We start from the raw sequence: 14,235 nt of genomic DNA, 5'->3' as shown, positions 1-14,235 counted from the left end.
ATCTGCAGAACAGTCATCTGAAATGAGTTAAATGATATTTCTCTTGTTTTTACAGTTTCTTCTTTTTTATATTCCTCCTATCTGGGAAACTACTAAAGTTAATAAATACATTGCATATAAAATGCAGGTGTTTAATAATAAGGAATCTCAGACTCAGCATGGCTTTTTTTTTTTTTTCAACTTCTATTATAGGTTCAGGGGTACACATGTGGACTTGTTACAAAGGTAAATTGCGTGATGCTGAGGTCTGCAGTACAAATGAATCAGTCTCCCAGACAGCACAACACCCAGCTGGTACTATGTTCAGCCTTCCCCTCTCTTGTGCTCCCCAGTATCTACTGTTCTCATCTTTATATCCATCAGCATGGCTTCTGATTCACTTTTACATTTTTCAAATATGATCAAAAGCTTTCCTATTATAGTAAAAGTGATGAGTCCCACCTTTCCCTGAGCAACAACAATAGCAAATTACAAGGAATTCAGTGGTTTTTGTTGCAAATTAACATCAATAAATTCTTGGCTGGGCATGGTGGCTCACACCTGTAATCCCAGCACTTTGGGAGGCTGAGGCGGGTGGATCATTTAAGGTCAGGAGTTTGAGACCAGCCTGGACAACATGGTGAAACCCCGTCTCTACCAAAAATACACACAAAAAATTAGCCGAGTGCGGTGGCGTGTGCCTGTAATCCCAGCTACTTGGGAGGATGAGGCACAAGAATAACTTGAACCTGGGAGGCGGAGGTTGCAGTGAGCCAAGATTGCACCACTGCACTCCAGCCTGGGCAACAGAGCAAGACTCTGTCTCAAAAACAAAACAAAACAAAACAAAACGAACTCCAACAAATTCTTGTATTAGAAATTAAAAATATTAGAAATAATAAACATTTCTTGTTATAAGTAGTCCATAAATATACTGAAAAAGAGACGAAAAGAGAAATTATAAGCTTAAGGATAATGGCTGAAATACAACTCCTAACTTTCTGAAAGAGTAAGAAAACCCCTAAGGAAAATTGTAGAGTAAGCTTAGCATTTAACTAAAGACAATACCACAATTGCAGCCTAAGGAACATCTCTATGACAAAATGCAGTTTTATAGGGTTGGTTAATTCTGACTCAGCAGTAACTCTCAACTACCGTTTGCAGATGAAAACAATTCTAGTAATTCCAAATTTTGAAGGTTAATACGTATTATAATGCTTCAATACACAACTATAAATTTTGCTACCGGTTTTTTGTGCAGTCAAAAATTGTAAAAACTACTAATCAGTTCTAAAATTCTGTTATATCTTATAAGTTATACTTCTCGAGAAAAGTCATAAATTACTAATTATGGGTAGACAATCTAATTCTTTCATGATGGTTTACAACCAAAGTTTAAAGTAGAGATGAAGGAGGGATTATCCAGATTCATGATTTTATACTACAGCTGAGGCAGATTTTTCTGGAGAGTGCCACCTAGGTATGCCTTTCATTGGCAGGTAACAACTTTGTAGTATCTTGTAGTATCTAAGAGATCCATGTGGCATATGAAACATCTCTGGATTTTTATTTAAAACTGAATTAATAATTTACTAACCAGAGAAAGGCTATCAGTGTTTGGTCAAAAAAAGAGTTCAAAATGAAAGTATTTCTTTGTATTTCATTTTTTTCATTTGCCATTACATATTAGTAGTCCCTAATATTCTAATATCATTTGCTGGGGAGCAGAATTGGGTGCTTGAAGGACCCATAAGCTAGATCTGACAAAACTGACATGTGAAAAGAACCTCCTCAAACTAAGGATTGTAGCTATTAAGCACCGAATTCAAGAGTAGCATTATAGAGCAAAGATTAGGGAAGCTGAACCAAAACTCAGACCAAACATGGTCTGAAGCACCATATTTATTCTGTCATAACCCCAAAACTCAGAATGATATGTCAAAGAAGAAAAAATCTGTTTGATACTATTTGTTGATAATAAAATAGCACACAGAGTTACAATACTTTTTTTTAAAATATCTGATACTTACATTACATATCAATTACAAAATAATACACTAAGACAGTAGGGTAAACTTACCTCTATAATAAAAGAGGCAAAGGTCAGAAAGCACAAACCAGCGTTTCTTCCACAATTTCATGCCAGTACTGTCCTGGATTAAATCACATATTTAAGGATTATTTCTCAAACAATAAAAACTCACATGTGCATTTATTTATTTATTTTTATTTTTTTGAGATGGAGTTTCGCTCTTGTTGCCCAGGCTGGAGTGCAATGGCACAACCTCAGCTCACTGCAACCTCTGCCTCCTGGGTTCAAGCAATTCTCCTGTCTCAGCCTCCAGAGTAGCTGGGGTTACATGCACCTGTCACCATGCCAGGTTAATTTTTTGTATTTTTAGTAGAGACAGGGTTTTACCATGTTGGTCAGGCTGGTCTCTAACTCCTGAATCAGGTGATCCACCCGCTTTGGCCTCCCAAAGTGCTGAGATTACAGGCTTGAGTCACTGTTCCTGGCCTTGTGCATTTATTTAAACTTTTAAAACAAGGAATGTTTGATACATGTGTAATATAACCTAACTAAAAGGCCAATTAAAAATTTGGAGGTAGTTTTCTAGGGCCTTAAGATATTCCCAACTAGACTGGTCTCCGAAAATACCATCATGCAAAAGGAATATATTAAGGCAATTTGATTTGGCTTCGTATTTGTAAGCAATTTGGAATTCACTCTTCTCAACACAAACATCTGCTAGGATGAGAATAATGTAACCATGCAGCAATGCGTGCATTCTGGTAAACCAGATTTAATAAATATGTTAATCTTTAACAAGAAGAAAAATATGTGAATTGAAATTATTCCAAAGGTAATGTGATTTAAAATGTGAATAAAGAAACCTTAATATACAAATACGTTTCACAAACATATTTTTCTTACATCTATAGTTTGGGATTTGCTCATCATGCAAAAAAGAGAGACTATTTGGCAGCTAGTTCTAAGTAATTTAGTTCATTAAAATATCAGGCTCAAACAAAATTAGAATTTTAATAAAAATTACTTTCCCATATGCAATGTAGCAAAATTGGAAGTAAAAATTAAACAGATACCAAAAAAAAAAAGGAAAAAAGAAAAAAAGAGAGGCCAGTTTGGATGTGCATTGATTATTTCTAAATTTATTTCTAGCTGTGAGTAATGACTTTAGAATTATAGAAATTAACATGGGTAAAATCTTTCAAACTAAATGATTTGGCCTTACAATTGACAGCTATACCAAAAAAGAGACAAAAAAAAAAAAAAAGAAAAAATTAAATGGCAAATGATATCTTCAATTTTTTTTTTCCGAGACAGTCTCACACTGTCACCCAGGATGGCATGCAGTGCTACAGTCTCAGCTCACTGCAACCTCCGCTTCCTGGGTTCAAGTGATTCTCGTGCCTCAGCCTCCTGAGTAGCTAGGATTACAATCGTACACCACCACAGCTGGCTAATTTTTGTATTTTTGGTAGAGACAGGGTTTCTCCATGTTGGCCAGGCTGGTCTTGGACTCCTGTCCTAAGGTGATCCACCCACCTTGGCCTCCCAAAGTGTTGGAATAACAGGTGTGAGCCACCATACCCAGCCATCTTCAATTACTTATTCTTTCTTCAGTATGGATAAGGGACACTGTAAACAAATATGTGTCACACACATATTACAAAATAAACACTTTTTTTTTTGAGACAAGGTCTTGCCCTGTCACCCAGGCTGAAGTGCAGTGGCATGATCATACCTCACTGCAAGCTCAAATCCTGGGCTCAAGCGATCCTCCCACCTCAGCCTCCGGAGTAGCTGGGACTACAGGTGCACACCACCACACCAGGTTAACCTTTGTTTTTTGTTTTTTTTTTAAAGTAGACATGAGGTCTCACTATGTTGCCCAAGCTGGTCTTGAACTCCTGGGTTCAAGTGATTCTCCTGCCTCGACCTCCCAAAGTGCTGGGATTACAGGCGCGAACCACTGTACTCGGCCCAAAATAAACACTTGCTAGAGAAGCTACTTGGTAATACTTTTGCAATGCTAAATTAACCAATGAATCAAGAAATAGGAACAAGACCTATTTTAAATAAGGAATGCCATTAGGCTATTAGGCTCAGTTTTGCACTGAAATAGTTGATCATAATTTGGACTTATTAGAAAGACTAGCTGGAAAATATGGAGAAAATTTTCTATTAGAAACTGGGCTGGGTGTGGTGGCTCACGCCTGTAATCCCAGCACTTTGAGAGGCCAAGGTGGGTGGATCACTTGAGGAAAGGAATTCAAGGCCAGCCTGGCCAAGGTGGTGAAAACCCGTCTCTACTAAAAATACAAAAATTAGCTGGGTGGTAGTGGCACACGCCTGTAATCCCAGCTACTTGTGAAGCTGAGGCAGGAGAATTGCTTGAGCCTGGGAGGTGGAGGTTGCGGTGAGCTGAGATCACACTGCTGCCCTCCAGTCTAGGCAGGTGACAGAGTGAGACCGTCTCACAAAAAAAAAAAAAAAAAAAAAAAAAGAAACTAAATGTGCAAAAACCTTTTAGCCTGGAAAGCTTAAAATATAGTCAATGATCTTTCAATAAAAATTATGACTCTCAATAAATAAAAATCATTAGGTCACCTGAAAGCAATTAGCAATATTTAACAGAATAAACTGACAGCAATGAACTAATATTTAACTTGCTTTGTATCATCTGTACGTATGTAGAATCAGAGAGAAAAGAAAAAATCCTTGAAGATTGAGGATGTCACCTCAGTTATCTACCAGTCACTTATCTGAAACCTAGCTGCAAACTAGGAAGTAAATAGCCTCTATGTAATCGAAATGATGTCAAAATCCAAGGAAGTAATGTACATACATCTTTACTAATTCCAAAACTAATAAGGTTCCAAAAGAGCTTAGCAAGTTCCCCAGTCAGTGCAACAATATAAACCCCAACTCATTAGGACGCCTGAGAGTAAACCCTGTATGAGCAAATTAAAAAGAAAAGAAAAGAAAAGAAAAGAAAATAACCAAAAAACATAAGAAGAAGAAAGAATAACCTCATATTATAGAATCAAAAATCTCAAAAAGCTCAGAAAACTCTGAAATTATTATAAAATTTCTGTATAAATAAAGGTGGGAAACATACAACTGTATATTTCTCTAACAATTTTTATATCAATAGAAAAATGAATACCCTTGTATTAATATTTAGTTGTTTATTTCAATTTTGACATTTCTGGATACTTTTACCATGCTATTTCTAACATTTTCATATAGCATATATTTAATTTAAAATCTAGAAATACCCGTAACACACAATCTCTGTTGTAAGTAATGTCCACTCCTTTTTCTGTCTTCACTGTTCCCTTGATATTCTTCAAGGGTAACAAGTAGTCAAATAACCTGGGTGGCTTCTCCATAGTTCCTTCTTAATTTTATGATTTTATAGAATTGTCTTAGGTACATTCAGTTTAAAAGGTTCCTTCTAATTCTGTCTTTTGTTTCATATCAAATAGAAAAAAAAAGTACCTGTTTATAAAGCCAACCTCGTCTGACAACCGGTGCATTAGGATTCCTTTTAATTGAATTTGACCTCTTTCCAAAATTATGAACCTTTTTTGAAGCTCGTGAAGTCTAAATAGAAAAAGAGCATGACAGAAAATGTGGTATTAATGCCTAGAGATTTGAGCTTATTTTCCTCTTAAAATTTAATCTCTTTTCAGATTTTCCCAAGACTCGCAGGACTTAAATCTTTTCAGAAAAATTATTAAAATTCTACTTTTGCTGGGTTAGTTTTCTGAAGTGTAAGAATTCCGCACCAAAAATTTTTCCCCCAGGGTATCACAAGTTTTACAACCTTTCCTTTAAAATCTGGATAGGATATACAATTTTTAGAAACACAGAGTATGTGGCAGTATTTTGTCCTACCTGCTATATAAAACGAATAGATCTTGAGTAAAAACTGTTAACAAATCTTTAAGAATAAACCAAATGACAGAACTTTTCCTTTTATATCTGCATTTAATAGGGCAGGTTCAATTAAAGAAAGTTAATATCACTCAGTCTGAGGAGAAATATACAGGTATTAAATATAAACAAATATATCACATCAAGTCAAAACAAGACGGGAAGGATCTGTGTAATGTGATGTAGTGTTTTCTTTTTTATGGACAACTCTGAACTTAAACTAGACAGATGGGGTTTACTGGATTCTTCAAAATACACATAAGGATATACAGTTTTTAAAAATACTGCTATGGTTACCATGAAGATTTATTTTGGCAGGAATCATAGTGGTTACCAACAAACCTGAAAACAATGAAGCTATAAAGTAACATAAAATTACCTCTTACTTTTCTACTTATTCAGAATCTTTGGAAATCTAGCATACTTCATTAGAATTTTGTTTTGGGAAGCTTTTATTAGTATGTAAGAAAATTTTAAGGCCCAATATCAACAAAATTTTTCCTAAAGCATGTTTTCTTGATAGATTTTAATTTACTTTCAAACAGGTAATGCTTAAAAACAGTATAAAACTTAAATGACACAAAAAGATACACAAAGATCAATCTACTCACTCTTGGGCTCCAGCACCCAGCTAGCCCCACTCGCAACTGTGTGGCAACCAATATCACTGTATGTGTGTGTCTATCTATCTAAAATAATTGTTCTCATGATTAATGAGTATTTTTCTGAAATGACTACATATTTTAATATCCACTCTTCTGTTCCATTATTTCTTGGAGCTCACTATATAAACCGAATGCCTATTTACCCATACTGTCGTTAATGTGCTGTGTTATGAAACTTTCTGACTGTTGGAAATCTGTAGGTGAAAATGGTGTCTTTTTCTGGTTTTAATTAGTATTTTTCATATTATGGATGAGGCTGAGCATCTTTTTTCATATATTTAAGAGTAAATTCCATTTTCTTTCCTGAAAACTGATTTCATATAATTTTTCCATTTCCAAACTGGCTCATAAGCCCTTTTCTTATTGATTCACAGCACTTCTTTAATGATAAGGAAATTATAAATTATTATAAATTTCTTTAATTGTTATATGAATTACAGACACTGCATGGATAATAATTACATGTGGTTGAATTTCTCATTCTTTTATATTGTTACTTCTGAGTTTTATGTCATATTTAGAAAGCCCATCTGCATTCTGAGCTTTTTTTTTTTTTTTTCAAATCTTCCATTGTTTTTTTCTAGTGCTTTTATAGTTTTGTTTTTAACATTTCAACAACTGAACCATCTAGAACATTTTTGGTGTAAAGTATGAGGAACAGATTCAACTTTCTTTCAAGACAATGACCTAGTGGCTCTCAATCCACTCATCAATTTCTCCAGATTTTAATTAAAATATACTCATAAAGCATTATGCTCAGCCTGTTGGATTTATGTTACTTAATAATCAGAAATTATTTATATTATTTGAAAATTTACATTCATTTATAATCTCCTAACAAAATTTTATTTCAAAAACCTTAACTGGCATTTAAAATACTATTATTATACTTATAATTATCTATTTCCTTACAATAAACATAATTTACTATTACAATAGTTTTGTTGGAAAATGTTTTCTCAATCTAAGCATTCTTATAGTCAGATCATTTGATTTCTAGGCTATTACATTAATAATCACCTTTAAAACTTAAGTGTGTCCATTCTCTCTCACAAATATCAATATATTTCTTTCTTTCTTTTTTTTTTTTTGAGATGGCGTCTCACTCTGTCGCCCAGGCTGGAGTGCAGTGGCACAATCTCAGCTCACTGCAAGCTCTGCCTCCTGGGTTCACAACATTCTCCTGCCTCAGTCTCCCAAGTAGCTGGGACTACAGGCGCCCGCTACCACACCCGGCTAATTTTTTGTATTTTTAGTAGAGACGGGGTTTCACCGTGTTAGCCACGATAGTCTCGATCTCCTGACCTCATGATCCACCCACCTCGGCCTCCCAAAGTGCTGGGATTACAGGCGTGAGCCACCACGCCCTGCCATATCAATATATTTCTAAAATTATTCCAAAGTAAAAAATTTAAGTCATTGAATTACAATCTTATTACTTTGTATTTCAGGCTATTGCTTCTTGTATCAATTACCTCCAAATTCATGTAATAATAAAAATGTAATTATTATTCTATACTTTTAAGTCCATTATGGGTAACGGTATAGATACTGTTTACTCCTTATCAATAATTAATATAAAGCAAAATAACTTACTCTGCCTACAGGGCTCATTGGATGCACTGCATAATCTGAAGTCACGTTATAGTTAGAAGCTTCATTTATCATACTTATTGGTCGTTCCTTCTTTTCTTCAGATGTCATGGTTGCGACAGTCCTGAAAATACATGTCAAAATGCTAGAACTGGCTGTGTATGTAACCCGCTTTATAATTACACTTCTCTACAGTTAACAACGCGAGTGTCCTACTTTTTCACAGTACTTGGATCCTAGTTACTCTAGAGTCAGGCCTTAATACTTACAACAACTTTAAATACAGCTAACACTTTTCCTAAGCCAAAAATACATTATTATCATGTTTATTTATTATTATTTTTTAAGACAAGAGTTTCACTCTGTTGGTCAGGCTGCAGTGCAGTGGCGCAATCTTGGTTCACTGCAGAATCTGCCTCCCAGGTTCAAGTGATTTTCCTGCCTCAGACTCCTCGGTAGCTGGGACTACCGGCACGCGCCACCACGCCCGGCTAATTTTTCTATTTTTTTAGTACAGTCAAGGTTTCACCATGTTGGCCAGGCTGGTCTTGAATGCCTGACCTCAAGTGATTCGCCCACCTTGGCCTCCCAAGGTGCTAGGATTAAAGGTGTGAGCCACTGCACCCGGCCTATCATGTTTATTTATAATAGGCATTATTGCAGATATTCTACTTGGTCATCTAGCTGAAAAATTAAAAATGAATTATAAGATTATTCTAATTTTAAAAACAATAACAATTTCAGTAACTAACTCTGTGAATAGCTTTATAGTATAATACATTCTTCGATGCTTATAAAACTCTTGTGAAATAGTAATTACCACTATCTGATTTAAGGATGAGAAAACTGAGCTCAAATTAGTTTAATAATCTAACCATTTACACAGTTTCTCTAAGCTTGCATCCCCGGTTCTTGAGCTTACTGCGTTTGAGGTACTATAAAAACAGCTTCTGCAATTACATTCTTCATGAAAAAAGTGTTTAAGTCAGGTTTCTATATGACACATTGTGAACAGCTGGCATTCTGTTATTATACTTGACTACAAATGTCCAGATAAGAAAGCTGTTAAATTGAAATATAAATAACAGCAATTTCAGTGCTAACCCAATTTTGAATGCAGGCATTCCATGAAACTCTTTACTTACTGTTCATTCACTACAAAAATACAATTGTCCTGTGATGGTTGTCCTGTGACTGGATGTTTGCAGGTCACTTTCCTTTCATTATGGCTGAAAAAAGAATAAAAGAAAAACAGAACATGTAGGTATTTAAAATGCCCATTTATTTATTGTAACATTAAAGTTAGTCTACAAAGGAAATGAAATTCAAACTCCCAGCCTTTTCTTGTTTTTGTTTTTGTTTTTGAGACGGAGTTTTATTCTTGTCGCCCAGGTTGGAGTGCAATGGCACGATCTCGGCTCACTACAACCTCCGCCTTCTGGGTTCAAGCAATTCTCCTGCCTCAGCCTGCCGAGTAGCTCGGATTATAGACGCCCACCATCATGCCCAGCTAATTTCTTGTATTTTTAGTAGAGACGGGGTTTCACCATGTTGGTCAGGGTGATCCTGAACTCCTGACCTCAGGTGATCCACCCGCCTTGGCCTCCCCCAAAGTGCTGGGATTACAGGCGTGAGACACAATGCCTGACCACCAGCCTTTTGAGATTCCTAAATATATCTTCCCTACTATCTATTGGGAGTGTGTATGTGTGTAAATGTTACTTATATTTTTACAAAAAAGTTAAATGCATCCCTTCTCAGTCTGGCCTCAATCCTTTTTCATTATTTCATAAACAAAGGTAAGTTGTAGGCCAGGTGCCGTGGCTCATGCCTATAATCCCAGCACTTTGGAGCGCCAAGGAAGGTGGATCACTTGAGGTCAGGCATTCAAGACCAGCCTGACCAACATGGTGAAACCCCATCTCTACTAAAAATACAAAAATTAGCCAGGTGTGGTGGTGTGTGCCTGTAATCCCAGCTACTCGGGAGGCTGAGGCAGGAGAATTGCTTGAACCTGGGTGATGGAGGTTGCAGTGAGCTGAGATTGTGCCATTGCACTCCAGTCTCAGCAACAGAGCAAGACTCTGTCTCAAAAAAAAAAAAAAAAAAAGGCAAGTTGATTTGGCTGTTTGGCTCTTTACACTGTATTGTAAAATATAATGATTACTGTATTTTATACTTCATAGGTGGGTCATGAAAAGTAAGTATGAGTGTCTACCTACCTCTACTGTTTTATGGTCCAACATGGGTGCATTACAGAGTACTAATGCCAAATTCATAAATGGAAAGAAAACCTAACAGTACTACTGTATGGGCACCAGTACCTTAAAAAAATAGAAGGCTCTGAAACAGGAATAATTTACAGTGTTTCTGTTTTACAAAATAACCTTTATATAGATAATGTAATGAGATTAATTTTTTGACACTTGAGGAAGGTATGTTGTAGAAAAAAAATGAAATCTGAAGGAGAAGCAAAAATCTTAAGTAAATGAAATGTGGAAACGACAACAAAAACAGAAAAATCTGTTATGTTTACTGAAAAAAATTGCTTTGAATTAAGTAATGACTATTTTTGGAGAAAAAGATGTTTGCCTAAGAAATAGTATTCTTTCTAGGTTGAGTGAAAAGATTAGGTCTTCAACTGTTTTCTTGAATGAAAGAAGGAAAAAAACCCTATTTATTTAAGCCAAAAATATTAGATGCTCAAAATAACATGCAATATATACTGATATATTAAATAGTCTATAATAATTTTCATTAGGTCATATACAATAAAGTAATCTGTAACAGAGACTTATCATTGACATGCCTGACATTAGAAAATTTACCTTGTAAGGTCTGTATTGAATATTAGTTTTCTTTTGTTAATCTTAAAATATTAGTACATGTGCTCTGTATGGTGAGAAGTCTATAACCACAACCTGCAAACTTCCAGGTAAATTTCATATGCTTAAATTCTTTTTCCAAGTCCTAATTTTCATATTTTTTTGGGTAACTCAATACCCTGAAACTTTATCCATTAAATAAAATTGAAACGGTATTAATATAAAGATATAAAGTTTTAAAAAAATTCCATATTGACTACTGTAAGAGTAGAATCATTAATGAAACACAGTGTTTCTATTATTCCTTAAATCAAGTGGTCTAAGAAGCACATAGAGCCATCTGCTAATATTTAGAAAAATTTTAATAGATACAGCACTTGGCCGGGCGCGGTGGCTCATGCTTGTAATCCCAGCACTTTGGGAGGCCGAGGCGGGCGGATCACGAGGTCAGGAGATCGAGACCATCCTGGCTAACGGTGAAACCCCGTCTCTACTAAAAATACAAAAAAATTGGCTGGGCGTGGCGGCGTGCGCCTGTAGTCCCAGCTGTTGGGGAGGCTGAGGTAGAAGAATGGCGTGAACCCGGGAGGCGGAGCGTGCAGTGAGCCAAGATCGTGCCACTGCACTCCAGCCTGGGTGACAGAGCAAGACTCCTCCTCAAAAAAAAAAAAATACAACAAAGATACAGCACTTGACACCCTGGGAGGGAGGTGGCTCACTGTTAGGTCCTGACCATTGTCCTTGGCACAACGGAGGAGTGACTGCTCAGGACCACAGGAAGGGCAGGGAAGGGAAGACAATGATTCTAGCCTTTTCTCAATTCTACCAAAGCTTGTCTCCTGTATAATTACAAATTCTATGTTTTCATCTTAGATCTGCCATTCTTTTCTGCATTTCACAAGTTTTTTTTTTTTTTTTTATGGGCCTCAAAATTCAGATCAAGGGAATCATCAGTTCTGCTATAACACTTGCTGGAACTGTTTCAACATGATTTGTATGTTAAAGGAACAATTTGAGCATAACACAACTTGGCACTTGCTTATGCATGATTTTATCTGTGAGAGACTCTAGATGGATGCAAAAAACTGCACCCAAGAAAACCCAGCCACATAGGAACACACAAAATGTATATCTGCACACACCTCAAACATGTACCAGCTACTTCAGTTCATTACCTGTTTTATGAAACACACCTATCCACATTTGGTGATACAACTTTTTTTCTTTTCTTTCTTTTTTTTTTTTTTTGAGACAGAGTTTTGCTCTGTTGCCCACTCCAGGCTACGGTAAAGTGGCGCAATCGCAGAGCACTGCAACCTCCGCCTCCTGGGTTCAAATGATCCTCCTGCCTCAGCCTCCCAAGGTAGCTGGGATTACAAGCGTGTGTCACCATGCCTGGCTAATTTTTTCCATTTTTAGTAGAGATAGGGTTTTGCCATGTTGGCCAGGCTGGTCTTGAACTCCTGGCCTCAAGTGATCCATCAGCCTTGGCTTCCCAAAGTGCTGGGATTACAGGTGTCAGCCACCGCACCGGGCCTACAGCTTTCAACGCAATTTCAGATAACCTTCCTCCCAACACTTCCCAATAATTCACACGCTGAAACCCTTTCAACACCCAGACTTTCACAAGCAAACTGCGGGTCTTTTTCAAGGCCAAATGTCATATTTATTATGCTACCATTTTTATTCGGTTCCTATCTTTATTCCTATGTGTCACTAATGAAGTTTTTGAGTGGTGTGCTCCTAAATCCATTTTCCCCCCAAGCCCTGCGTTTTTTGTTTCCAGATTTTGCACGATGAGGTGATTTTTAGGGACACACATGCTGTATTTTTGCAAAACATATTGCACTACTAAATTACAAACTAACATATCACTATCCTATTAAAAATGCATTAGAATTTTAACAGACACTAAAACAAGGTGTCACTTAAAAAATTCTTGCCAGATATTTTATGCTTAATAAAAACTGAAAATAAAAAAAGTATTAAAAAAATTGTATTTCTAGAAGAATCCTTATAAAAAGGATAAAATTCACGTCTTTATTATTTTATTTTATTATCTTTATTTTTTGAGACGGAGTTTCACTCTTGTTGCCCAGGCTGGAGTGCAATGGCACGATCTCAGCTCACTGCAAGTTCCGCCTCCCAGATTCAAGTGATTCTCCTGCCTCAGCCTCCCAAGTATTTGAGACTACAGGCATGCACCACCATGCCTAGCTAATTTTGTAGTTTTAGTAGAGAGGGGTTTCACCATGTTGGTCAGGCTGGTCTCAAACTCCTGTCCTCAGGTGATCCACCCACCTTGGCCTCCCAAAGTGCTGGGATTACAGGTATGAGCCTCTGCGCCCGGCCAAATTCAGGTCTTGATATACGACATACCTATGGTCACAGAACAAACTAATTCCCACCTTGTCTCTGTAGTCACTGTGGCCTAGTAGGAAGTCCAAACTTTTCTAAATACAATGCCAGTGTTTACCTACTCTTACTTCCAGACTTTTAATGTATAGGTCTAGACAAGTGGTTCTCAGTTGGGTGATCTGCCTCCAGGGGAGCATTTGGCAATCCCTGGTAACATTTTGAATGTCATAACTGGGGAAATGTTACTGGTGTCTAGTGGGTAGAGGCCAGGGTGCTGCTAAACATTTTATAATGCAGAGCAGAGCCTTCCATGTCCAAATAAACCTCCAGAAACGTCAGCAGTGCTGAAAGTGGGAAGCCCTGCACTAGGCTATCATAACCCTTAAAATAACTGACTCCACTGAATAAGAAAAGCAGTATTTACTATTCGTGTTCCTGTATTTCTCTAAACACAACAGAGGTAGCAGAAAACAATGGCAGTTGAGAGCACAGTTTCTGAAATCAGACTACACAGGTTTGAATCCCAGCTCCTCCACTTAATAGCTAGGTGATCTTTGGCAACTTACTTTACCTCTCTGTGTCTCAACTGAATAAAGGCAGCTATGTCACAGGTTATTCCTTCATTTAGTCAACATATACATGTATATACACACAAATATTTTCATAAATATAAGATCTATATAGACACATATTTATATACACTAGTCCTCTCTTATCTGTGGTTTTGCTCTCTATGGTTTCAGTTACCCTCAGTCAACTGCTGTCCAAAAATACTAAATAGAAAATCCCAGAAATAAACAATTCATAAGTTTTAAATTGTAAGCTGTTCTGAGTAGTGTGATGAAATCTC

At 36.6% G+C, this 14,235-nt stretch overlaps 1 protein-coding gene across 36 annotated transcripts in view; it reads right to left on the bottom strand.

Annotated features, from left to right (window-relative positions):
• PLEKHA5 (pleckstrin homology domain containing A5) overlaps window positions 1-14,235 on the bottom strand; it is a 247,936-nt gene that overhangs the window by 115,502 nt on the left and 118,199 nt on the right. For all 36 annotated transcript variants that reach the window (XR_004249157.2, XR_009214697.1, XR_009214698.1 and 33 more), the window contains 4 exons: window positions 9,348-9,431; window positions 8,206-8,326; window positions 5,507-5,611; window positions 2,060-2,132 (listed from right to left, as the gene is read on the bottom strand). Coding sequence is in view for 33 of the 36 variants with exons in the window: in XM_032159750.2 (XP_032015641.1) it covers window positions 2,060-2,132; window positions 5,507-5,611; window positions 8,206-8,326; window positions 9,348-9,431 (383 nt within the window). In the remaining 3 variants the exon portion in view is untranslated. The remainder of the gene's footprint in view (window positions 1-2,059; window positions 2,133-5,506; window positions 5,612-8,205; window positions 8,327-9,347; window positions 9,432-14,235) is intronic.

This window comes from Hylobates moloch, unplaced genomic scaffold (genome assembly GCF_009828535.3).
Source record: "Hylobates moloch isolate HMO894 unplaced genomic scaffold, HMol_V3 SCAFFOLD_8, whole genome shotgun sequence".
NCBI lineage: Eukaryota > Metazoa > Chordata > Mammalia > Primates > Hylobatidae > Hylobates > Hylobates moloch.
The sequence above is the reverse complement of the archived record's forward strand: the minus strand, read 5'-3'. Positions and strand labels throughout refer to the sequence as shown.